Source organism: Zymoseptoria tritici, chromosome 21 (assembly GCF_000219625.1).
Source record: "Zymoseptoria tritici IPO323 chromosome 21, whole genome shotgun sequence".
Classification (NCBI taxonomy): domain Eukaryota; kingdom Fungi; phylum Ascomycota; class Dothideomycetes; order Mycosphaerellales; family Mycosphaerellaceae; genus Zymoseptoria; species Zymoseptoria tritici.
The window spans coordinates 81,285-107,227 of NC_018198.1; the positions used below are offsets into that span (position 1 = coordinate 81,285).

General features: G+C 53.3%; 4 protein-coding genes across 4 annotated transcripts; 3 read left to right on the forward strand and 1 right to left on the reverse strand.

The window, feature by feature from the left end:
* Nucleotides 1-260: 260 nt before the first annotated feature.
* Nucleotides 261-1,532, reverse strand: MYCGRDRAFT_51796 (uncharacterized protein; the record flags this gene model as incomplete). The annotated part of the gene is made up of 1 exon (XM_003846855.1): nucleotides 261-1,532. A coding segment is annotated over one exon (1,272 nt), but the record flags the coding sequence as incomplete, so codon positions are not given.
* A 4,657-nt stretch (nucleotides 1,533-6,189) lies between these two features.
* Nucleotides 6,190-6,486, forward strand: MYCGRDRAFT_51798 (uncharacterized protein; the record flags this gene model as incomplete). Its single annotated transcript, XM_003846805.1, has 1 exon — nucleotides 6,190-6,486. A coding segment is annotated over one exon (297 nt), but the record flags the coding sequence as incomplete, so codon positions are not given.
* Nucleotides 6,487-17,537: 11,051 nt separating this feature from the next.
* On the forward strand, nucleotides 17,538-19,074 carry MYCGRDRAFT_98083 (uncharacterized protein; the record flags this gene model as incomplete). Its single annotated transcript, XM_003846806.1, has 3 exons — nucleotides 17,538-17,807; nucleotides 17,869-17,895; nucleotides 18,358-19,074. The coding sequence occupies 3 exons, from the start codon at nucleotides 17,538-17,540 to the stop codon at nucleotides 19,072-19,074; spliced, it is 1,014 nt and encodes a 337-aa protein (XP_003846854.1).
* Nucleotides 19,075-23,271: 4,197 nt separating this feature from the next.
* On the forward strand, nucleotides 23,272-24,339 carry MYCGRDRAFT_98084 (uncharacterized protein; the record flags this gene model as incomplete). Its single annotated transcript, XM_003846807.1, has 2 exons — nucleotides 23,272-23,534; nucleotides 24,168-24,339. 2 exons carry the CDS (start codon nucleotides 23,272-23,274, stop codon nucleotides 24,337-24,339), a joined length of 435 nt encoding a protein of 144 aa, XP_003846855.1.
* Between the last annotated feature and the right edge of the window lie 1,604 nt (nucleotides 24,340-25,943).

A 25,943-nucleotide genomic window follows, 5' to 3' on the forward strand; every position in this document is an offset into this window, starting at 1 on the left:
TGACGCAAGCATCGCAAGGGCCAGGACGTCCAGAGCAGCGGATGCACTTGTGCACTTGCTAAGCGTTCGAAACGCGGCCAATGAATGTCCTTGTTCAGATCCTCGTCTTCAAGGTCCGGATACAATCGGAGCAGGGTTGGTCGAGTCAGGCTTTTGGTAAGACGTCGATAAGACTCTGCAATGTCTGGTCCGTGGAAAATCGTGGGGTATAGGATCTGGGGATTGTCTTGTTGCTGCCGACGTCATCCAAGGTGCAACTATCATCGGGGTTCTCGAGCAGATCTTCTTCCTTTTGGCCTCTTAAATAGTCTGTCGGAGACCGTAGTGTCGGAAGCTGAGGTAGGTTCCCGGTTGGAACTTGATGGTACGTTATCCTGACCCTGGACAGAAGCAGAGCCTGCGTCGGACTGACTCATACTGCGTTCTTCGAGATCTTGCGATAAGGCCGATAATCGCTCCGAGTAGCAGGAATCCGAATGCACAGAAAAGCTGATGTCAGCGGGGATCTGGTCGATGGCCGAGCAGATGCGCGCGAAGTGAGTCGGCATCCAGTCATGGTAGACATTCCGCGTAAAATTGTACGCCGTCCACTTCTCCTTCCCATTGGCAGCAGTAAAGCTGAAATCGTGGATCGGATGGCGGTAGTACTTCGTTTCCGACTCACCTACACCAACCTCGGCGTAGTGGCCATAGATGCGAACATTTCGATGATCGTGCGAGATGGAGAACGCGAGAATCTCGCGGTGCAGCTCCTTCTCGCGTTTTACTGCTCGGAACAGCTCCACCACCGCGCGCACCGCAATAGCCGTGCTGTGGCTATTCTGGCGGTCTGCAACGTCGAGGGCCGCGGCGCCGCATTTCACTTCGCAGGTAAGAAAGGGAAAGTACATGTACCAGGTGGCCATAAAGAACGACCGTTCCTGAGTAAGGTCACCAACGATAGGGCGCATTCTGTTGAGACGATCTTGTGTAAAAGCCTCTCGACGAAAGCCAACTGCATAGTCTGGCTGCGGTCGTGTTTTGGTGATAGGTATAGAGGAGTTCCAGCCTTCGTTGACGCTCTCGATGAGGACCTGTAGGTGAGAGGCGCCATATGTAGTAAGGACTTCTGCTGACGGGACGATCAGCCTGCCTATGTCTTGGATCACGCGGGCTTCGTTCCGGTCCTGAATGTTTCTGCACGATGCCTTGAACCGGTCGCTGCTAAACAAGGAGTCGCCAGGCAGTTCTCCTTTCTGTTGCAGTAAACGTTCATACACTCGCTTGCTTCCGAGCGAAATGTCCAGTTCTGACTCACGCATGAAGACGTTTTTGGTAGCAAGAAGAGTCCCATACTGCGGCTGCCTGTACTCGGCGCTCTTCTGTCCCCGCGACTCCCGATCGGTCGAGCTTGGTGTAGCAGCAGAATCCGTGTCCGACGGTTTCCTGTTCCCGGCCGACCTCGATCTCTTCCGAGCAAATATGCGCTCCATATCCTCGCCTCTTTTAGAATACCACCGAGGCCACTCGTGATGGACAGCCCAGTGTGAAATTGGATGTTCGCTGAATTCGCTACGATCGGCCGGGCATGCTGTGCTTTCTTCCGCGCGTGCTCGGCGTCTTTTGCGATGTGGTGAACTGGGCGCGACTAAATCGTTCGGAGCTCTCGATCGCTTTCTCGAGGTTGGCTTCGTGGGTTGCTGCGTAGCCTCCTGCGGTGGTGTTAGCCACGCCTTCTCCTCGGCGAGCGGCGACCATACTTCTCTGCGGACGTGTTCGCTTGAATGATAGGTCTCGTCTTGGACGCAGCCGTGCGCCAGCGCTGGCTGCTCACGATGCAACGCTTCCAGGCGCGCACTCTTGCGAGGTGGAGGTGCAGCCGCGATGAGTTCTGGCGCGCGACGTCGCTTCACTGGATGGAGGTCAGTTGCTTCTAGCCGCCCGTGCAAGTGGGACGACGTACTTGCCGCGGCGGAGAGGCACTGGGTCTCGAGGTATATAGAGAGAATGGTATGCAACGGGCGGAAAAGAAAGTTGAACTGTTCGTACGGCGCAGTTGGTAGCTTCGGCTAAACCACGGGATTTGCAACAGCGATGGGAACCTGAGGCATCCTTTTCAGGCTCCAAGGCATCACACGACTGTTTGTCCAAGTCAACGTCAGATGGCAAAATCGGATGCGAGTGCTTGAATAGCAGGCCTCGGGTCCATTGTCGGGTCCGGCTTCAATGTCAAACCTACTGGTACGGAGTCTTGAATGTGGCGATAAGTAGTCCGTGCGAAACTGCGCGTGCGTGTGCGTGTGCGGTTTCGCACGCTTCTGCATGCCTGTGCGTAGACCTAGAACTAGCCTGCGTAGAATACATACCCGCCCGTGGACCCTCACATGGCTGGGCTATTCTTTGATTCTTTGGAGGATTGGATTCTCCGACTTGACCACATCCGACGCCGCAGGACTTGTCCGTGCTTCTATTGCACACCGCAAGATCCTGCTGCGCTTGAAGGAACTCTCCAGCTGGTCGAGACTGCGTCCTGATCAATTAAATAACAGCGAGCATACGAATATGGGATCGACCGATCGCGCCACAGCGATTTCTCCGCATCCCTGAGTCCCTGGCATGCTGCTGAGCGTCCTCCGGCTCTGTCGCTGCTATTCGGAGCTACAAACTTCGCGAGGACGCTGCTAAGATCACTTGTACCTGGATTCCAGGACCGTATTCCAGGAGCAGGAATACACGCCTCAGTCTCTTCGAAGTCACCACCACCGGCGTCCAGTCCACGTGTATAGATGGCAACCATGGCGAGCAGGACGTTTCTCTTATCCATTCGCCCTTCGGTACCTGGCTACTGCTGGAGGCAGCAAACGCGTGCGAGCACAAGCTGGGAGGCCGATGCTTAGCAGATCTTGACCGGCCTGTGAGAGAGATTAGTGGACTCGGAGCTTTTGGAACCCCAGGAAACCCTGCTGTACCACGTATCTTCCGAGCATGAGCAACTCGCAGGGCAGTGCATCGTTTGCTAGAAGCTACCTAGATCTACCCTCGAGCACAATACAGCCGCAATAGAACATTGCATCGGATACTATCGAACCGCAATAACACGCCACTTTACTTAAGTCTGCGGAAGTCGCCTCTTGCTAGCGGTATTGCGATCACTTGCTCGGAGTGCTTAAGCACGAGATACCTCCGAGACACGACAGCTTCAAGCCGGCAATTGTCTCTACGTTTCTGCGGACCGAAGCGGCGTGCTAGAGCCGATACCGCATAGCGCAAGCAACAGGAGAGGTACGTGCAGCCCTCGCGCTCGCCGTCGAATTTCCAGCCTAGCGATGAGAATGCAGTTATCTGTCCGAACCAAACGTCTGCCGACCCGACCGGACCGTTTGGGGCGATCGCAACAGGAAGATGGTGACAAGGAGTCGGTCAAGACGAAGGCAAAAGAACTTGCTTCGGATCTGCGAAGGAACACAATTGTATCGCCGACACCTCCAAGTCATCTAATTTGAGAAAGCAGAAGTCGAGTCGTACCTCTGCTTATGCCCTTCTCGAAGATCACAGCGTTCAATTCTCAGGACGACGCTCTACGGAGAAGCTCGGGAATGCCGCAGTCTACATCCTAAAGCGAACAATGGCGGCGCAGTGACATTGTGAGCGCTGTCCGAGTCTGCGAGCGCTCGTCATGCGGTGCATCGAGTGCAGTAGATAAGTAGGAGAGTGAGTTGAAGGATGGCTCACTGAGTCGCCGTCAGTCGTCAGCCGCCTCTCCACGACTGCCAGACATCGCACCGCACTGCCGACTGATCCCAACCAACACCGGCGACACCTAACGTCCCTCGCAACACATCCAGTGCGGATGCTACGTCCGTCTTCCACCTAAACGTCGAGACTGAGCGGTCTCATGGCCCATACGAGCTTGAATGCATCCTGCTCTCTACAGGCGACATGTTTGAACTGAGCTGAGGGCAGACAGCATACCCACCCGGGCCAAGCTTACCTCGTCTCAGCACCTCAGTACTAGCTCCGGCACCATGATTGCAACGGTTGATGTTCGCTTCCCCCGTTCAGGTCCTTAACAACTACTATTTCGCTGGTTACCATCCTCCTTAGGATTGCCTTTCAAAAACATCAGCTTCTCCATCGCTTTCTTTCTCGAATTCGACAAGCTCACTGGAACACCGGGAAACTCCAATTTCGTCTGGCTCTCCTCCATAGTAGACGATTTCGAGACTTGTCGTCAGTCGACCGTGGTGCTAGCGACCCACATCCTGTGCTTCCACAGGGGCACTTATTCATACATACGAAGGCTTCGCGGATCCTACCGAGTTTTCGACGCAGAGTCATTGATCGCGGGTTGCGACAATAGTAAAACAAGAAATTTCTCCTTCCTACCCTCCTAGCACCCTCGCCAGGTCATTAATTGTTCATCTGGCACTAGGGCGGATCTCGACTACCTCTGGCCGCCGGTTGGTGAACGTGGCGTTGTGCGGCGAGAGGACTTTCTATAAGCCACGGCGATGGGAATCTCGTCCGCAATCTCTCGATTCCCGGTTTACATTATCTTCGCTGGTCTCGGCAAACCTCAGATCGCTCGCCTAATTATAATGCCGATCCTATGAAGCTTGGGCATTTTGACGTGTCCCGAACCATAACCTGGCGCAACAATCGGGAAATTCAACATTGCAGTTTGATACATGTACGGATCGTACGTCCAAATCGCGACCCTGGAGGCTCGACGGACAAGAACTGTGCAGGAAGCAATCTCTAAGGGGCTTTGCTACTCGTTAAAAAGCTGCTGTTGAGCAACTTCGACATTAGTCCGCTCTCGGCTTAGGATGTGCGCTCCTACCTGAGTGTTATCTGCACCTGCGTCGGCGTCCGGCGATTACTTACCTTAGAACTAGAGTTCTCTCCGACTTCGTCGAGGTCGACGTTCGATTGGTGCTATAGATCTGCATTCTGTCCAGCCCGTCTAGTTGCTTTATAATATTCGTAGGACAGGACTGTGCATACATAAATCTCCTTTCTATACATTGCTCTTGCTTCTCTGCTTTCCACTAACGAGGCAAGAAGTGTGGCAGTGCAGTAACCTAGGAGACAATGGCGAGGACTTACCTTTCGAACACTCTTGTCGGTATTCCACACTAATAGCAACACCACCTACCAACAGCAGCAACAGAGCAGCAGCAACAACAACAACAGCAACAAAACCAGCACCAGCAGTGCCGGTAACTTCTACGCTTAGGGAACCAACGCTGTCTACGGACAGTTCCGCGGTATCTACGACAAGATCGCCAACCAGATTGGTCTCGCTTCCGCTGAGGCCAAGGCCAGCTTGAGCGCCGCCTCTTCCATCGCCAGCGTCACTGCTTCCAGCCTCTCTTCCGTCGCCAGCGTCTCCGCTTGCAGCGTATCCTCCGTCGCCAGCGCATCCAAGTCCAGCGCCTCCTCCAGGGCCAGCGTGAGCTCCGCCTCTTCCATCGCCAGCGTCACTGCTTCCAGCCTCTCTTCCGTCGCCAGCCAGTCCGCTTCCAGCGCATCCTCCGTCGCCAGCGCATCCAAGTCCAGCGCCTCCTCCAGGGCCAGCGTCTCCGCGTCCAGCGCCTCTTCCGTCGCCAGCGTTTCCGCTTCCAGCGCTTCTTCCTCCTTAAGCGTCAAGGGCTCCAAGTCTTCCTCGGTCACCAGCAGCAGCAGTAGCACCATGGTTCGCGAGAGGAGTAAGTCTTCGATCCCAAACGCTACTACTGATGCCCAACACTAACCATTCGTTCCTAGTCGCACCAGGCGGATACACACTCTGTACGATCGATGGGTATACTTTACTACCCGCACGCCTTCTGACCTCTATGTTGCGTAGCTCTCCCACCTCCCCGTCCGGGCAGCTCTCCCTTTCCCGCCATAAGTAGTCCGACCTCCCGGTTCGTGGAACGACGAGAGGAACGACGCGCGGAGGAGAGGAAGAGGGATCAAGTCAGTACAATCATTTCAGTCTTGTTTTCGGATTCACAGCTAAACATCTTGGGACATCTAGGAGCTCTGCGACCTGCAGCTCCTCGGAGAGCTCGAGGCGTCGCTTTCGGTACGTCCACTTCATTCTTTGTTTGTCGCTTGTTGATTATCCGTACAAAGTTCTGACACCTTCTTCTCAGAGACTGGTACGATTGCGCATCATCCAATGCCACCACCTCGAACACATGCTGATTGCTGACATTTCACTCAGGCAACGGAACGTACGTGCCGCGCACCATCTACGCCGATCTCGAGCCAAACGTCGTCGATGAAGTCCGCACCGGCACCTACCGCAGCCTTTTCCACCTGGAATTGATGATCACTGGCGAGGAGGATGCGTCCAACAACTACGCTCGCGGACACTACACTGTCGGCAAGGAGCTCATCGATCAGGTGTTGGACAAGGTCCGCCACGTCGCCGACAACTGCTCTGGTCTCCAGGGTTTCCTCGTCTTCCACTCCTTCGGTGCTGGCACTGATGAATTAAAAATAGATACGCAATGATGACTGTTCTTCTCTCTTGTTACCGGAACCTCCATGTCCAAGCCGTCGCAAGCGTGTGTCCCGTGAAGCTTGTATGGTCCAATGAATGGCGGGAAGGCTCGCATACGCAAAAGTCATGAATACGTCCTGTTGTGAGATGCGTGCAGATCTACGTGCAGATCTGCTTCAATCGTCGTTCAACCCGACCGACCGGATGGACTCAGGTACACGGAAAAGCTATCTCCTGTTCAGCCCTTTCTGCTTCGGACCGGCCGGTACGGAAGACGAGTGCATACATCGACATCACGACGTCCACCGATCGAATCGAACCGACGATGCGCGTTGATTCCTACTCATCACCCGCCTGTGCGCACCCAGCTCAGGACTCGCACGAGCTCACATACACCGCGAAAGGTCTGCTGCGAGAGTAGATGTCGACCGCAGAGCTACGCCAAACAAGAATGAGCCGAGGCGACCACGGCAAAACGATAACGACTTACGCAATGTCGAGGATGGTCCGATTTCAAGAATGGCGTCGGGAAGGGTTCACCAGGTTGCCTAATCAAGATGAGAAAGAGATGTACGGTACAACAGGACCCAGTAGTGAACCGCCCGTATCGCAAATTTGCTAGAAGATCTGAACTTTCACAATTCGCCGCCGGAAGGAGACTTAAACGATATGCATTAACACGCGTTCAGGAATGTTGGAGCTAACAGCATGCTGATGTCACATTCCACGACCTCTTCGCCTTCGCGAGGAATTTCAATACAACGACGGGTGGTGGGGCACTAATGTGTGGGAAACATTATATCTTGCCTCTCCCTCTCCGTCATCCCTCCCGCACCTCTCGTCGCCATCTCCTCTGCGACGTATGCTCTTTTCATCGCCTCGATTTACTCTCTTCTCCTCCAAGTCCGCCCTTCTTTGATCTCGTTTGCCGCATCTGTCTGCCAGCCTGGTTTGACGGTGAACAAGCCTTGTGATCGATGGACTGGCCTGTACCAGCGTCCTAATCCGCAGCACTACACAATGCGACAGTCACCGTGGAGCAGTTGGAAAGATAAGTCCGCCGACCGCGGCAGACCCGATTGCGATGGCTCCACGATGTCTCTGCACGACGCGGGCCCACACCACGCTGGCTCCAACGAGGACATTTGCCTCTCGACTTCGCCGGCCATACGAACATGCCGAGCCGGCCTCCTGCACGAAACATCAGCGCCGCTTCTTGTGGGCGCCACCGATACATGTTCCGGTCGTTCATGCCATTCACCGTCCGCTACCCACTTGCTGAGCGCTGCCCAGCATCAACGGCGGTTCAGCACCGATCCTCGGCTTCCCAATCCTCCGTGTGATCCTACCGACCGCAAAGCGATTGGTGGTGGTGGTGGTCAGAATGTCAACAAAAGTATTATCACCCTCAAGCACAAGCGAGCACGACCATACTGACTCTCATCCACGTAGATCCACCCATCGCGCCTGGTCTTGCCCACACCTACACGACCGGATCAGGTTGTGGTGGTGGTCCTGCTCACAGTGAAAGCTTGCTTCCGTGTGAGATCCTGGTGCTGATAGAGTTGGCTAGCACGTCGGGCTTGAGCTGCAGCGTTAATGCGTTGACGCTGGGAGAGAACAGTGCATGCTGTTTGTTGTAGATGTCTTGCATATTTCGGGTCTGTCGGGTTCAGATTGGTGCTTTCAAAACTAGCTTAATTCATTTTAATTCACGAAGCATTTGCGTTGAGGACATGGCGTTCCATGACGCTCCATTCCATTCCTAGCAAAACATTGCTCCTCGTGGCATCTGACGCTCTCATTTCCAATCTTTGCAATTTCAAGTAAGCGCCTGGTAGGAGCGCTAATTCTCATGCCTTCGGGCTGGAAGGGCATTACGGACTGGAGCAGCATCATGGATCGGAAGAGCATCACCGGCGAAACGGATATTGTCGCTAAAGGAGCGCACAACATCCAAGCTAGCATCGCATTCCAACGCTGTTGCGCCATGCCGCGGCCGCACCAGACGAGAAGTGAACGAGGACGAAGAGAGCTGTCGTCGCGGCTCATGACGTCTGCCTTAAGCGGGACAATTTCCACGATCCATCTTCGTCGTTCCGAGCTGAAGACAATGGGCCAGTACGACAGGCAAGCAGCAGCGACGGAAACAAATCCTCTCATCTCTCTGCACCAGACACAGAAGATGGTGCTTCCTGGAAAGCTCCTCTACAACGTTCAACCCGGATCCCTCCTACTCCATCAACATCTTGATTGCTCCTCTCCGGTCTGTTAACGTCGAAAGGTGCTCGGCGCGAAAGATGCGGGTCATCTGCGTCTGCTTGTCCGTCTGCCACGACCTACCTTCGGCTGCTGATGTGGGTAGAAGTGGTGTCGGCAAGGTAAGATGGATGACCGCTGTGCTGGCGGCACCAGTTCTGCCCGGCGAAGACATTCGTTTGCTCGACGTTGATGAAGTCGTCTGGAGTCGATCCGGAGCGCGGGTGGTCTGGTCTGCTTTCTTCTTCCGCGGTCGTGTTCGCGGCGGTTGTCGATGTCAATGGGTGCTTTGGATAGATTCAATTTTCGACTCATTCATCCCGCCATTGGCTTCATGAGGACGACTCTTGTCAGAAAATCCTTCCGTAGTCGAAACCCTCCCGCACCGCTGTGTCCAAAAGATTGCATTCCCGTTGTTCATCATCTCATCTCTGGATTGACGGTCACTGCCATGTCTTCTCAGCTCCTCCGCCCCACACCGGATTTGTCTATAATAACAACTCGGGTGGTGCGGGTGCACTAAGAAGGGTTAGCACTTTAGCAACACGCGTTTGGTGAGGATTACCACCGGTGTCGATGCTTGGCAATGTTATGGCTTCTCACCTTCCCCGTCGCGTCGCGTTATTGCTTACACCTCACCGTCGCCGACCGTCGCCGCCCTCCACCGCCCTCAACACCGCCATGGATATCAACACGCTTCTCGTGAGTGCCATGGCTGCGGCTGGCATTGATGGCACCGCCGCACCACCGCCGCCGCCGCCGGATCCACCCCTACCAGTCGCGGTCCAACACAATGCCAATCCGGAGCTCCTTGAAGGCGTGGAAGTTGTGGTAGACGAGACGAGCGACGACGACAATGGCCGCGACGGCGTTGCTGATCGCAACTTCCGGCGGCGTCGACGCGTGAAGAGAAGGCTTGTGGATACAGTTACTGCCGGTCATACAATGTTAGCAACACCTCCGGATATTATTGAGCTGCGAGAGCGGCTTTAACAACTGCTTGAACCGGTCGAGCTGTCGCCGGCGGTGTGGCATTAGTTAGAGTTATTCATTGACGGCTTCTGGATTCGGATTCGAGCTGGCCGTAACAGCGATGCTACGCTCACTGAGCGCTACAAATGCCGCTTCTCTAGATCGACTGCCGCCACTCAAGGCAACCACGTGAAGCTAGAAGAGAAGAAGATCAAGCGTGGTCATTGCTGCCCTGTAAAGACGAAGGTGGTGTTCGAGGAAGAAGAGGACGACGAGGGGATACTGCGTTCGGTTAACGTTCGAATTGCTCGCACAGGACGGCAAGGTCTTGCCGAGCACGCCGAGCATTGCACTGTGCGCAAGATGGACCTGTTCGGGCGTTGCTCTGCTCCTATGCAAGCAGCCGGTTATTAGTGCTGCAGAGGATATCGGCTAGCTACTGTATAAAACAGTATCCAAGCGTGGAACAATCCGGAAGCTCGCGATATCTTTAAGGCAGTCGGTGGGCTCACTATGGTGCGCCACGACGTCAACAACGCAGGAGCCGCATACCGCAGGAAGTTTCCGGACGCCAGACTCGGTGGAGCGATCGCGACATGGCCGGCGTAGCAGGAGGAGCTGAAGCGATGGTGCGATAAAGGTAAGTGTTTTAAGGAAGTTTTGAGAAGTTGAGAAGTTAAGAAGTGCGGTCGAACTTGGATTACTAAGCTACGGGAGCACCCAGCACTGCCTTAATCCGGAAGGACACCTGCCTGTTCCGGTCATTGCAACACCTCTAAAACGTCATCTTAACGACGCTGCAAACGCGCTCAAATTCGAGTCTCAAGACGATGGTTTTGAGCTTCAGTTTTGAAGCTCCGAGGGCTGGTGCGTTTGGAGATCGCGCACCTCCGAAAGCTGCGAGCAACATATTAACGATATCGTCAGACTCAAACACGTCGCCAGGACACAAAACATACATCATTCGATAGAGCGTAAGCAACTTTATCGGTTGAATGAGTTTCAAAATAATCGTTAAGCAACTGCATTCGTAGTGCCCGGTTGACTGCACAGCGACCTCACAAAGCGCGCAACGTTCAATTTCCTCAGCCCTCGCTCATATTTCATAGAAGTTTTGAGGTGTCGCCAAGTGGACCCTGAAGTTTCGGCTCGAAGACGGTCCGCGCGCGGGCCGCAGATTTGAGCCAATCATAAATTCGACAATACTAGCAAATTTCACGCTAGTGGAACTTCAACTAGTTCTACCTCTCAAAACATCCGAGAATTCTGAGCGTTTTCATCAACATTCACTAACGATTTATCGCAGAGCGCCCGCAACGCCGTCATGATCACCCACAGGATCGTGACTTTCGCCGCGAGCATCTCTACTACCCTCTCCCCGACCATCACGATTGCATCTGGCATCATCTCCTGCTGGGTTTCCGGGAATGCTGGACTCCTCGAACGGAATCAAGGCATCGTCAGATAGAGAGAGCGGCGGCAGCCAGGTGGTACTTGTGGCCGAGTGAGTGGTCGGACGGTGGGCTGCGCTGCTTGGATTCGAGCGAATAACGTGTGTTAAACGTCATCGGGCTGTCCCATGATGGAAAGCTGGAAGGCGGATGCTGAGGGTTGGAATCGTAGTTGAAGAGTCGGCGACCGGTGGTGACCATTCCCATTCTTCGGCCCTCTGGGATCAAGGCGGCGACGTGGCTCGAATGGCAGAGGACGGTCAGCTGGCGTATCACGTTGGCAGGGAACGATTTGTCGACCGGTGGCATTCAGTCGAGTTCGCCTTGCTGCTCGGTGGAACTCACACGACGGCGAGGCTAGATTGACCGGACTAACACAGGAGACGAAGAAGGTATCTGCAAGTCATGCGCGCGAGATATGTGTTGCTCTAGCATGTTCCGAAAGAACAATTGACTGGCTTGCTGCGATAGCATGGGTTGATCGACTGGTAAAACTGCAGAGACTGAGTTGAACAAGCTGGTGGAGCTGGCAGTGGTAGCAGTCGCAGTGGCGGACGCTCCCTTCGGTGGCCGCTCATTGTGCGGAAGCTCTCGATCGGGTATCGAGCAAATGAGGGAAACGGCTTGCCATCAAGGTCGTGCTACCGGCTCGTAAGGTAGTGGAGGGTCTGTCCAAACGATCCATGCGTGCTCTGCGTGTCCGGCGCATGTGGATCATCGCAGCCTGCCGGTCGACGAAGAGGCCGGAGAAGATCCTCGCGCACTGCCACAAGCGCATGCTTACGCATTTCTGGAGGCCTCGCATTTCGTTCATGTCTAGCCACGGCATACCATGCTGTTCAAGGCACCGCATCTAGAAGCCATGCTATTCAAGGCACCGCAGCAATCGCCGGCAGCCGTCTGCTGTTGCCAGAGTCTGCGGAAGCAACGGATCGCTTCCTGCTAATCGTACAGTATCTTCCCCACGAATCGGACTACTTCGACTTTAAAGTCAATCTTGCCTCGCAGGAGCTGGCAATCCGTTTAACTCATATGGCTGCAAAAGAGGCGATCAGGCTTGCTGATTAATAGGAGAGCTAAAGGCACTGACACGTCGGTACAAAAGGTGTTTTAGGGCAGGGCAAGAACCTAGATGTTCTTAAGAACTCAACATTGTCAAGTTGAAGGACCTTCTCGGCATGATCGTGCTACAAATGTTAGTAACTTAGGAGAGCTGGCAGCGTTGCCCAAAACAGGATCCCGCTGCAGTTCCTGTTCGCGAAGACTTTTACGACAAGTACTACTGTTTCTACAAACGCGCATCACGACTGGAACGCCTTAACAAACATTCTCCGCAAGGCGCTTAATGCAACAAGTCCGCTACCCTGAAGCGACAGGGAATGCAAAATCACGGCATACTGTTACTATACCTGCCGCAAAGCGCACTAGAAGGTCTAATCACAGGAACACGTCCTCTTGCCGGCCTAGCCTGACACGAGCGATGAAACTATCGCAGCGTATGTGAGCTTACTTAAATAAGGCTTTGAGATCTGTGTGGATGTCGTGGCCGGTAGCGAAGGAACATCTTGTTCGACAATGGTCCACAACAGAAAGAGCGTAAAAAGACAGATCTCCGAGACCTCTACAAAACAGGATGCGATTAATTGCGATATACTACATGTCGCTACATAGTAAGATCTGTCTGGCGCGCGTTCCTTTCTTCCCCAACCACACCTTCCAATTACGCCTCAAAATACATCGCGGGGTCTTCTTCTCCATTACCAACCGGTCTGTCCTCTGTCGGCAGTGGCAGAAGGAGGACACACTGCTCTGTCTGCCAGATATAGGGTGCCTTCTTCGCGACGCATTCCTTGCATACATCGATTACACTCTTTTCCGTTCCATCTACATTGTGCAGCGGTCTAGTATTATACGCTTTCGGCACAAGGCACCCGGTCCTCCACTCTGCATTTATAATTGACCTCTTGCCGGCGTACAATTCTACGCGCTTTTCGATGGCCTCGCTTAACGCACCCGGAACGGTCTTAACGGACACCGTATGTCTATGCAGTTCTACTCGCATGTTCTTTATTACTTCATTCTTCGTCTAGATCGCGGTCGGTTTTAGCTTTATCTTCTTTATAGCGTCTACTAGAGGCGTAAAGCTAGCCGCCGTTACGGTTCGCTTCTTCGGCGCTAGATCGCTCTCTTAAGTAGTTATAGAGGACGAGGGCTATCTCTTCTCTCGCGCGGAACGGGTCCTAGTCGGTCGAGGCGCTAATTTAGGCGGAGTCGTTAGACTAGAAGAAGTTCTAGTTGTCGGACGCGCTCTAGCTGTCGCCGCACCATCTCTCACCATACCCGCTCTAGTTATTAAAGGCGCTACGGCTGTCGCCGCACTATCTCTTACGAGACCCGTCGCATTCTTCGTAATGGCAACGTCGTTGCCGATCGCAGCGGTCGCATTGTTAAGCGAGGTCACTTTCGTTTCGATCGATTAGACATCTTTCTCGACAGAGAATATAGTCTCCTTCGTCGTTACAACATCTCTTCCAATCCCTTCGAGACGGCTAGTAACGATAACAAGGTCTTCGGGCATCTTACCGATCTTTAATAAAACAGATTCGACGACCTGCTACATCGACTGCGTGCGGCTATCGATAGCATTAACACCGGTAAGGTATAGATTCAAAGCTTCCTTAACGGCAGAAGTAGCTTCCTAGATCTTTATAGGGACGGATTAGATGGCTTCTACTATTGACTAGGTGTAGGCGTTAATAGCAGTCATACCGGTAAGGACCGGTTCCAAACTATCTTTGACTACAGACGTAGCTTCCTAGATCTTTATCGGAACGGATTCGAATACATTCTTCAGTGACTTAGTGTGGCCGCTGATTACAGTAAGGCCGGCGACGATCGGTTCCAAACTTTGTTCGACGGACGAAGTAGCTTCCTGGATTTTAGAAGGAACGGATTGGAGGACAGTCTCCATTGACTTGCTGCGGCCATCGATGGTAGTAACGCCGGCGAGGATGGGTTTTAAATCATCTTTCACGGCAGAAGCGACTTCCCGGATCTTCGATGGAACGGATTCGGCACTTTTCTCCATTAACTGTGTGCGGCCGTCGATCGCAGTTACACCTCTCTCTATTAATTGTGTGCGGCCGTTGGTCGTCAAGTCCAAGGTCTTGCTATGGAGCTTTGCACGCTCGAGATCCTCCGCTGCGTCGATAGCGATGTCGGCGAGATCAAACAAATCCTCCTAGCAGTCGATTTGGATTCTTGGTACGAGCAGGGTGAGAGCATCACGGATAACTTCCTTAGAGTCTCGATAGTCGTCAGAGTCCGTTTCACATAGCTCAAGCTTTTGCATCAAACAGTTCGGGACGCGAACTGGAGCCATAATAAGGCTGGGAGGTACAACGCTTCGCAATGCGTTTTGTGATGACGGCGTGGTGGGACGAACAGGTGTGGGATTGTTGACGGTCCTCGGTATACAACTCGCATACACGGCGGCTTTACGAGATGCTCGCCTTTGTCCCCACTTTCTTAAATACCTTAATTCTAACCTTATTTCTCTACCGCAGTATATCCGGCCCCACAGGCTTGGCTTCTCCGCAACAGCCCGAGGCATCCTACATACCGACTGGACTGGCATCGTACACAGACCGAACGGACTGGCGCTATACACCAAGACGACATCGCTCTATGTATTCTCGACTTCCTTACCAGTCCAATCGACTCGATTCCGCTGCCGGCGACGCATCACGACGGAAGCGGCCATCATTCTCGGACATCCTGAAGCCTTAGCAGGCAAACATCCAGAGCCCCGTTGGCCAGCATCAACCAATTGTCGCTCCCACTGTCGTCACATCGAAGCGCCTGTTTGGACCGCCCCCGATGATCAAGGAGAACAGGCAAAAAGGAGGACTTTGACATACAAGAAAATGAAGGCGTCGCTTTGGTAGATGGATCGGCACGGTTGCAGTACCCTATGCACAGCGTTCGCAATGAAGGTGACTTCATCCCAAGAGTTGGAAAGGTAGGTCTCGCATGATCGGCTGACCATCGAGCAAATCAACACACATTGCGCACATCAAACACGTCGAGCATCCCAAGCGACCTCCAGACACCTGGCTTTCTGAGCGGCGCAGCCTACCATCATCTGTGCGTAACATCTTCACTCGCAGCGGAGAGCTGGAAAAGCCACTCACTTCGGCCCGTGAGTATTCAAGAAATATCATCAAAGGATATTCCAGGTACTTCGTAGACCAATTGCGTCGTCTCAAGTGCGCCTCTACCCTTCTCTCGCCAGCGAAGAGCCCACATTCCCACTCCCCAATGCATCGCAGCGACGCTGGTCATTGGATCCGCATACGTGAAAGAGCTAGAGCACGGGCATATCGAGTTGGAATCCGACCGTAACCCAACAACGAGAACCTCAGTCAACGAGTCGTTCGCGCCGACGAAAGAATGTACAGAACGACTGGTCGAGGAGCAGCGCCAGTGACGGTCCATTCCTCCACTCGTGTGCTGACAAGTTCTGAGGGGCGAGGACAAGAACGGCCCGGACGACAGGAGAAAAACAACATCGTCGTAGACGCCACTATACTCAGCCGGCCTCACAGTCCTTTGAAGAGAAACCTGACCGATCGGACGATACAGCTCAGAGCTCATCGTAACTTGTGTCTCACATTTGATAGGAGGTGAAGAGCGAGTACGTTCGAGCATGAAATTCATTTTCGCGCGACGCCACGGCTCGAAAGTATGATCTTGTCGTGCTGGGAGCTACTCCACGAGGGAAATTGATAAGGTAACTTCGTCCAATTGAGGCATCACAGTGCATTGACGGCTGAAGCTCAGGGTCTGTGGCCACCAGCAACAATACATCAAATCCCCAGCCCGGAGATGGCTCTACATCAAAGGCAACGAGCTCGAGGCCGGCGGGTAACGCGAACGCTTCGCTCTCCAGGTACATCTGCCATTGATCAACACTCAGCGCCATGCTTCATTGATTACTACCAATCAGACCATGCACCGTGTCATTTCCATAGACTCGGTCAACACCACGCAGCGACCAAATCACATCCACCACCACGACGGTCGGGATAAAACACAAAGGCTGACCTTATCCTGTGGTTTAGGTTTCCAAGTCCGGGAAAGCGCACGTTTTCCCTGAGAGTGTCTCAGACTGGACTCTTCCTCTCTCTATTCGAAAACCTCGTTGGAACTTCGGCCATCACCCTCTACTGCGGCAGTGGGCAGGGTGCAGTCAGCCTCTGAACAGGTCCTAAATTCAACTCCACGAAAGGTGCACATCTGCACATCCACCCTCTCGCCCGGCCATATAGCCGCCTGCGTCGCCTTCAGCTTGGGCCTCAATACCTCAACAGCAATTCGGTCTCTCTCCTCAGAGGGCAAGACCCTTAGACTGTTGCGCATCAGCTCAACTATGCATTGTGAAGCAACATTTTCAGCACGCTCACGACAGTCGTGGCGCATCCACGGTCGACAAAAACGAAACAATGCGCCCGCGCTCATGTTTAGATTGTTACACTTCCACCGTCAGAACTTTTACCTCAGTATCCGTCAATCAGAAAGACTGACATTTTTGCCGCAAAGTCCAAGAGATCTTTTAAGTGGGCGAAGGCCGGTTGCACGAGGGAAGGTACGTAGCAGTGCAAAGGAGGCCTGCCCAACCGCTAGCATCGCATCAAGAACCCCGCGCTTGGTCTTCATGTGGGCGTCCGCGAAAGGTAGGGGCATCTGACATTTCTTGACGACATTGACCTCGGCAAAATCTCCTCTGACATCAAACACATCTCTTACAACAACATTTCGTTGACCGACCGACCAGAAGTCCGACAAAGTCGTGAAGGCGCCTTCATCACACGCTCGTCACAAGCGAGACTTCCTCGCCCAATCACACATGATGGCAAACGTCATCGGAGCGGAGGTCTTCACCATGCGAACAAAGCAATAGCCTAAGTCGACGACTCCAGGTCAATCAAGGAGGTGGATCTGATCTCCAACGCATGCACACACTTGACATCGAGGACTCAACATGCAAGCACTCCGCAGAGATCCAGACTGGCACTTGCGAAGACCCGACATCTTTCACCATCACTTCGGGACCAGGAAACGGCTACTATGTGCTCGCGGTCCCGCCCGTCCCACCAACTCGATTCTTCGACCTGCCCATTAAGCTGCGAGAAGAAGTCTACAAGGATGTTCCAAATGGGTAGATTGTTGCGATGCAGCGTTCATCACAGGGCTACAGTTTCACACCTCACGTCTCTGACAATACTTCCGAGGATCCTGCACCCATGTCCCAGTGATACCATGGAAAAGAGAGAGAGGGCGCTGCGAGCAGACATTGAGATGCATCTTCAATTACCGCCATGGCCCAGTCTCTCATCCAAGCAAAGCTGCTCAAGCGCCTCGAACTACACGGTACCGGTTCGGATGGATACATGGATAACAAACAAATCATCCGCGAAGGCCTAGACCTCCTCGTCCTAGAGACAGCTCTTGAGTACCGGGCCGCTCTCTTTGATTTCGCCGAAATCACCATCGAGGGAGCAGCCGAATGGTCGCTGAATGAACAGAACAAAAAGGAGCTGGAGGAAGCGAAGTCTGCCTTGGCCGTCGATCAATATGACGTCTCCAATGTATGGCGTTCCGGTGAACACCCATGCTCCTCTCTCTGTGGCTATTTATACACATTTCCAGCTCTACACTTCTCGTGGTCCAAGCACAGTCTGTACTGCTCATTCTCCGGAACGCGTGCCTCGGTGGAGGTCGGCGCTATTTGGGGTTGGGTCTCAGTCCTTGTGCAGGCAAAGTAGAGCTGTCCTTCCACCCTAGTGCCACTCATCTTTCTTCCATCCATCGACCCGATTTTCGGGCGGCCTGCCCTTGTCCGCTTTCGATGCCAAACATTCCAGCTTCTAATCTCCGTTCAAAATCGCAGACTTGGCCTACTGGACGCTTTGTCTGCACTGCTGATCCTCCGGAATGCGCGCCTCGGCGCTACTGGGGGTCGAGCCTGTGTTGGTGTGGTTGTTGGAGCCGGTCTTCCTCTCGAAACATCTGTCTAGCGAGCCATAGGCGAGCCGCGATTCGGGGTTCAGGTGGTGGAATCTCTGAAACGGCTTCTGGTTTACCTCATTTCCTGTCTGCGCCGTCAGATGTGCTTCCCGGTCGTCCTTGTCAGCACAGGCTCGCGCAGGTCGCCTTCGGCTCCTCACCACACGGGATCACCTGTCGACGCTCCCTTGGATCACCCAAAGACAATGCTCGGATTCCCACACGAGTACCGAGTACAAGCCGCTCGGTATCCAGGAGAAGAGACTAGAGATCCAGCTAAAGAAGCTGAAGATGGAGCTGGAAGACGAGAAGCGCAGACCCGTGCAGAGAAATCAGCAGTACCCGTGCGGTAATACGCGGCCATGTCAAGAATTACAATATCAGATGCCAGAAGAAGGTCAAACCCAGAAGCGCAAGGCCAGTGCGCATGATCGTCAGAGGGAGAGCAACCGGCCAAAGCACATCAAAGCTGAACCGGGCACTGGAGCACCCGCAGCTACAACGTCCAGCTCCATCGACCTGACGACACCACCTCCAGCAGAGACTGCGGAGATGACCATACGAAGTTTGGTGTTATCGCTGCTTGGTCCCGCGCTGCCTCCCTCACTCTCTCCCGCGGCCGACAGGATCATGCTGCTCACATCGCTCGAGGCCGTGCCTATCATCGTGGCACTTCCTTTTAAATACTGCGGCTTGACGTCGTTTTCCTCTTCATTCGTGTTCAAAGCTGATGTTAGCTTCCAACGCCCAAAAGCCAAGTTTCCCATCGCACGAGTCTTGCTTCGCTTACATCATGCAGGTTCACTGCAAGGATCGCTTAGCATATCCTCCCCTCTCGCACGCCCGTAGGATACCGCCCACACGTGCAATTCCGGCGGATTGGACGATCGAATTAATCGCGGCGCTTCTGGCAGAGCCGGAAACCCCAGACACGGAGATGGGCATACGAACAAGCTGAAGCCGACTGCTTTCGGCGCGCCTGAGGAGGCTCTACACGGCCCTGTGCCTGCCTGTTGTCCGCGTGTGGTGGAGAAGGCGCAGACTTCCTAGCGGCCATGCGTGGTCTGCCGATGGCTGACGCCCTCATGGTGCCCGCATCCCTCGAAGTCAGCCCAACCTTGCTTGGCGTCCTCTTCGTCATCTTCGTCTTCATTGGTGCACGGCGATGATGAGAAATGCCTGTTTTACATGGCTCACAGCATGGATCTTAAACCACGCCAGGCTGGAGGGAATCGCAACGACAGTGATTGGCGATCTTGCTAATGCACAACGAGACCTCGCCGAAACAAAGGAGCCCTTCTCAAGGACAAACAAATGTCTCTAAAAAATGTCGCTGAGAAGGACCAGGAACTCAATATTCACCTAAAGGCGAGAGAGGACGGTCCACATGCCACAGACAGCGATAGCAGCGAACGAGGTATCTGCCTTATGCATGGAATCTCCCAAGCCGACTTATGACAACAGTCAACGCATGCTTCTATAACAGAACTTCGTTGTCGTGGATACCATGATGCAAAGTGATAACACCTGCACCTAGCTTCATCTCCTACTTCGCCATGTGCCGCTTCCAGCCACCTCGGGAACAACATTCATCTGTTAACATCACTGGCACCGGCTCATTTCACCTCACGACCTGCAACCACCAAAGCTCACATGCAGTTATGTAGCGCTAGCGTGGTTTCTGACTACAGCAAAGAACCGCCGCCCAGCAAAGAACCGCCGCCCAGCAAAGAACCCCCGCCCAGCAAAGAACCGCCGCCCAACGAGGACGCAGAGTGCACAGGTTAACGAAGAGCCAAATGCCGACGAGGATCAACAAACCACAATCGAACGAGGCGCCACAACCAACGACGAGCCGGAATTAGGCGAAGAGATGGTCGAAGATACTCCAGGCGTCCAATTTGGCGACGAATCTGCAATAGCTGGAGTGTGAGGAAGGCGCCTTCAGGCCCAGTTCGCTCGGTCTCCAACAACCAGAACGGAGAGTATTTGAAGGCTCTAGAGCGGACACAAGGAGGAACCATCCCGGTCTTCGATATACAACGGTTGCTCGCCAACTCACGGATCACACGAGGCGGAAAAGGACTCTGTCTACGACAACATGAAAAAACCTTTGCCAGGGAGAACGGAGAAAGTGCTCTACGAGGTACGACGGACAAGTTTTGCATGATGAGAAATTGGGCCTTGCGTTCGTAAGAGCCGTTCAATGGGTCGCCTTGCCGTCTTGTCAGTACCGACCTCGTTGAGGTGGAGGATGAACCTTGTCTGGAATCCGCGGCTGGACGTGCTCTTCATGATATTCGTCGATGCTTCGCGCGAGGAAGAAACGCCTGCTATGCGTGGCTTCCGAAGCGCAAGCAATGCCGTACCGCAACGACAGGGTGGACAGCAATGTTAGCAACCCTTGAACACTACTACACTCCGGCGAAAGAGCAACTAGCCGTCCGACCAATATTACTCCACGGACTTATGGGAGCCGGTAAATCCCTGACACTTTCTGGAATCTTGACACCCCGAATCTCGCTGCAGACAGTGATAGCAGCACACGAGGCACTTACCGTATGCACGAGTTCTTCCAAGCAGAATCCTGGCAGCAGAGCGAGCACCAGGTCAACGCATCTCTTAAACTTGCTGCAATCTTGTGCAACACACACGAGGTACCCATTTCATATCCCAATTCATAAATGGCCTCAGAACCAATATCAGGTCGAGACGTGCATCCATGTCTCCCCAGGTCGACCACCGCTTTACGCAGGCTCTTCCCATGGATTGTTTCACGGAAGCGACGGCAAGATGTGTTCATTCCTTTGCCAGGCCGTCAATCTGCTCCAACTATCGCCCAAGCGGATGATAAGATCGCACCGAACACGGATGCGCCCCTACAAGTATATATGCAATCTGACGCTCATTGGCCATCGGAACACCATGTCAGAATCCGAAAATGGCCACCCAGCGCTTGGCACGTGGCCTCGAACTCGTATTGCTTGATGTGGAGACACTTCCTGACTCGGGAACTGGATGTATTGCTGGTGGTGGCCGCGAAGTAGTGCTCTCAGGATACTGCAGCCTTCTCCGAGTAGAGGTCGACTACCAACAAAAATGAAAAACCACGCCGCACGCCCCGAACGCCTATTGAGATGCGATGCTGAAGGAGTACAACATGAGCTGGCGGAGCGCATCCAGTTCAATAACATAAGGAAGCGGGCGCTGATACCGACCAACGACGTTGTTTCACTTCTAGAGAACGCAACTTGATGGTGCAGTGCTTTATGCAGAAAGGACAGCGAGATTGCGCCGAGCGTCAAGGATCACGGACATGCCCAGTGGCCAATCGTCCATCGTCAGCCGCGTTTTCTCTTCAGAAAAGTCCGCCTCGCCTGAACGCGCTTCCTTTAGCTTGTTTTGTTCCAGGAGAGGCAGCATAAGAGGTCTTCCTTTCGTTTGTCAAATGCAGGGCGATTTCCTCGCACGGTACCCGCCCTTCTACTCTCCGTTTAAAATGACAGACTTGGAGAGGGTACTTCCGCCGGTGAAATAATAATTAACATTTTCGATACTCTGAAAAGACCGAACGATAGACGTGAAGACGTCAACGCCTCCTACTCCGCCATATTCTACCTTCGCCTACTATGACGACGACCTTCATCTGTCGACATCCCTGGTTCCGGCCATCTCGTAACCTCGATCCACCAATTACTACTCCGAGTAATACATTGGCAGATCGAGTAATGTACGCACCGAGAAGTGCCGAGCTCGACTAGAGTTAATAAATTGACGAAAGAGCCTGGACAACATATCGCACACGCAGACGACAGAGGACTCGCAAACTAATAATAATAAGGACCGCAGTGCAACGAGAAGCATCTCTCGTCGCATCTCCGCTATCGTTTCGCCCTGCGCCGACTTCTCCGATCTCCGATTGCCTCGTTCCTGCGCATATGCTTCCGTCCGCTCCTTTTCGAAAGAGAGCTCCTGCTTCACGTCCTCGAGTCGTTCCGCGTCATTTCTCCTTACGCGGTCCATCTTCTCCCGGCGACTCCATAGGAATCGAAGAATCGGGAGGGCTCGAAAGCTGAAGAGCAACAACCCGGCGAGGACAGCCGGGACCAGGAACATGGTTAAGGATGCGACAGGTGGACCTTCTAGGTAACTGATCGAGCGCCATGTCCTATTAAGAAGAGCTAGAGCGCTACTAAGGAGATGTTGCGGGGAATACAGAAGAGGCCTACCTATCGTATCTTGGATGCAGTCTACCGTCCTAGCGTGCTCGATCTTAAAGTCTCAGTGTGCGGCTGGTGTAGATCTCTCCTCTCTGCGCCGGACATTCGTCAGGGCGAGGCGCGCGGCCTTAGAAGAGGTTGATTCGTTGTTACTATGACAGAGAGTGGCTAAATTGACCTATCAACCGGCGTTCGCACGACATTGCTCGCTAACTTAAGGACCAACTGAGGAAGCTAAACACAGAAAATAAGGGTTCTAACGACGCCGATAACCTTCCATACGCCGGCAGCCTGGACAACGCATTTCCCGTGCTAACGTTGAGGAGGCTCGAGCCGCTGGTACAGAGAGCCGCTATTAAGAGGGATTAGGCGAGGGCGGACAACTTCTAGGTGACGAGCATAGGCCGTTAAGAGATGCATGCGGCATACTTTCATACGTTCGTCAACATCGTTCATATCCGCCGTCTTTGCTCAAGAAACCACTCGACCTAGGCCGAAAGATTGCGACTTTACATTTGATTAGGTGGTCGATGCGATCCTGATTTCCAGAAAATCTGCAGTAAAGTTGGAGAACGCGTGGGACATCGCCAATAACATGGTATCTACATGTCGCTCATAACTTCCGCGAACGGCAAAACCGTCGATTAGAAACTAAGCGGGCGGACTGGGCAATCTTATATCCTACTCCCAGGAGGAAGATCGCACGGCTATAGTTGGCTTGACAGGCGTAGACACGCGCTATGCCTATGACCTACATTTCGCACATGACTTTCGCGAACTGTCTAAAAGTGACGCTTGGATACCAAGCGCGGAAAACTTAATTAACATGTGGAGCAAGTATTATATTGTCACATTCAGGAAATTCTGTCGACGGAACGGCATCTGGAGACCCAAGCCAAGCGAAATGCAAGTGAACTTTAACATCTGCACCGAGGGTGTGTTTGAGGAAAAGGCCGGGGTTACCTTGGTCGCATTGAACAAGAAAGCCTCGGGTGTCAATACCGCTGTTGACTCTGGCATCATACCAATACCCAAACGTCTGGAAAGCATGCTTGCGGAGCAAGCCTATCAAGGTCTTTTACATCCAAGGTGTGTTTGCTGCCAGGGTCGGGATTGGTAATCTTACTCTAAACATGAGCGCACCGGATGTCGATGCCACTGTCAAGTCTGGCATTGTGTAGATTGCCAATGAGAACTTCCAAGACCTGGTCAATGCCCCACCACATTAGCCAGCCGCGGATTCGCCTAGCTGCTGAATGACAGGAACCGCCTACAGGACAAATGGATGGAGGTCTCGACGTGATCTACGATGGCTTCTAGGCATCCTTCCGACATGCCATATCATCTCTTGATCTACGCTTCTTCTCAGAAGACCGCATACTGCCCATTTCGTGTCCAACTGAGGCCACAAGCGCCACAAACAAAAGGTCCTCAAGCGCCACAAGCAGAACCTCCTCAAGCGCCACAAGCAGAAAGTCCTCAAGCGTTACAGACAGGACCTCTCCAAGCGTCACAAGCTCCTCGTTCGCAGTGAACAGGCTCAGACAGCTCTGAACAACATGAGCGGCAAGTTAGCACCGGCCGCAACTGTTCAGATTTTCGTGGTGGGCAACAAGGCATATCTGAATGGGCCAGCTCTCTCCATATCCATCGTACGGATGGAATCCCTCATCACCCGCATTCTGGGCATCGAGGATGTGTCTACTCCATGGTGCGTCGCAGGAGCAACTACCGCATACGATTGTCAAGCCGGAGCAATGGAACCTTGGGCATTACCGTCGCCACGGACATCCTGATCCCACATAAGAGCTGGAACACCATGGCGTCATACTCCGCGCCCAAAGCGTGCGGCAAGCAATGCGAACGATTCGCAATCCGCACCACCAGCAAGTAGGCCAACGCCGTCGTCTGGACCGAGCAAGCGCAGTCGAATTACCATGGAGGAATCTTCTCCAATCGCAGATGCCATCAAGAAGCTTAGCACGGGCAAGGGTAGGGGCGTACAGGTTAATAGCCGCACATGTACATTAGCAAGCCGGGTCGAACAGCTGTACAGGTAGGATGCCTGCGCGATAGCATGCCGGCCTGAAAAGCTGTACTGGTATCTTAGTAGGCAAGCGCAGAAGCGTAGATATACTGTGGCATGCCGGCTTGTGTACTCGTTCACAACAGCTCATCTAAGCAAGTGACGGTGGTAGGCCGGCTTCTTTAGCTATATATATAAAGTACCGGCAGACTTTGTTAGCCGCGCATGTAGTTTGACCGACGCCTTCGTCTAGCCCGAGCAAACCCAGTCGCACTGTGATAGAAGGTTCATCTATATTCGCAGATGCGATCAAGATTCAAGAAGCTCTGTACAGGCAAGAGTTAAGTTGATAGACGCATAACGTTGATACCCAGCTGAACGCCATGTCGAATAACAAGCCATCACTACATCTGCTCTGCTCGTCTTCATTTGCACGATTCTTCCGCATCTCTACCTTAAGCTACAGTTCACCCTTTGATAGTTTGTCATTCTGAGCCCCTTCAAGCCGGATGACACTGCTATCGCCGGGCACATCGTAGAGAAACTGTTCTCGACACCCTAGGATGCGGTGGATGCTCGCTCCTCAATTAAAGGTACAGAAGTTGCAGAGTGCGATCATTGAAGGCGGAGTAACGACAGATCTTATACAGCTGATAGAGGCAAACGTAGGGAAGTGGCACGGGCCTACGCAAGCGGCGTGATAGCAAAGGAGACCGAGTGACGGAAGAAGCAACTTCAAGCAAGAGACGCAGTAGTACAAATTGTAGAAAATCGGAAATATAGCTCGAGGAGGTAGAGTAGCCAAAACTGCCTCGAGGTCCATAAGGAACACAGAGCAAGGAGAGCGACCAAGGGGCTTGTAAATCTGCTCAAGGGGCACGGTCGTGATGGGATAGGTGGAGCAGATGCACTGGAGGCCTGGGAGCAGTTAGGTCCAAAGCCGCAGTTCGATTCCTTCTCCGATCGTAGATGCGATAAAGGAGATAGGGCGCAAACTCGACTGACATAGTCCTGGGCTACCTGCAAATTCCGCCCAAAAAGAGCCTCTGGATGTGCCAACATCATCCCGGCGGTATACCACCAACTCGTGCAGAAAGGAAGTACCAGCTGTGATCGGAGAGTGAGATCAGGCTTGTCTCGTCTGCGAGGTCAACGGAGAGATGGGAACCAGAAGGATCAAATACCGCAGCATAGCCGATATCCATGCATGGATTGTACTGGAAGAGTACCGCCTGGCTTTATCGCCGATCGCGTGGGTCTGTGGGCAATATGGGCAGTATTAAATAGCAGGCGGGACAGTCTGACGGTCCGGAGGCCGATTTCAGTAGTGTACGTACTTAAGTACATGCGTTTCTTGTGGTCGGAAAGGACTTTAACTGGTTCACCGTCGTCTAAGGCGAGCTCTGGTCGCCAATCTTCGAAGGCTTTGACGATAGGTGGGAGCTCCTTGTCGTAGATGTCGTAGTTGCATT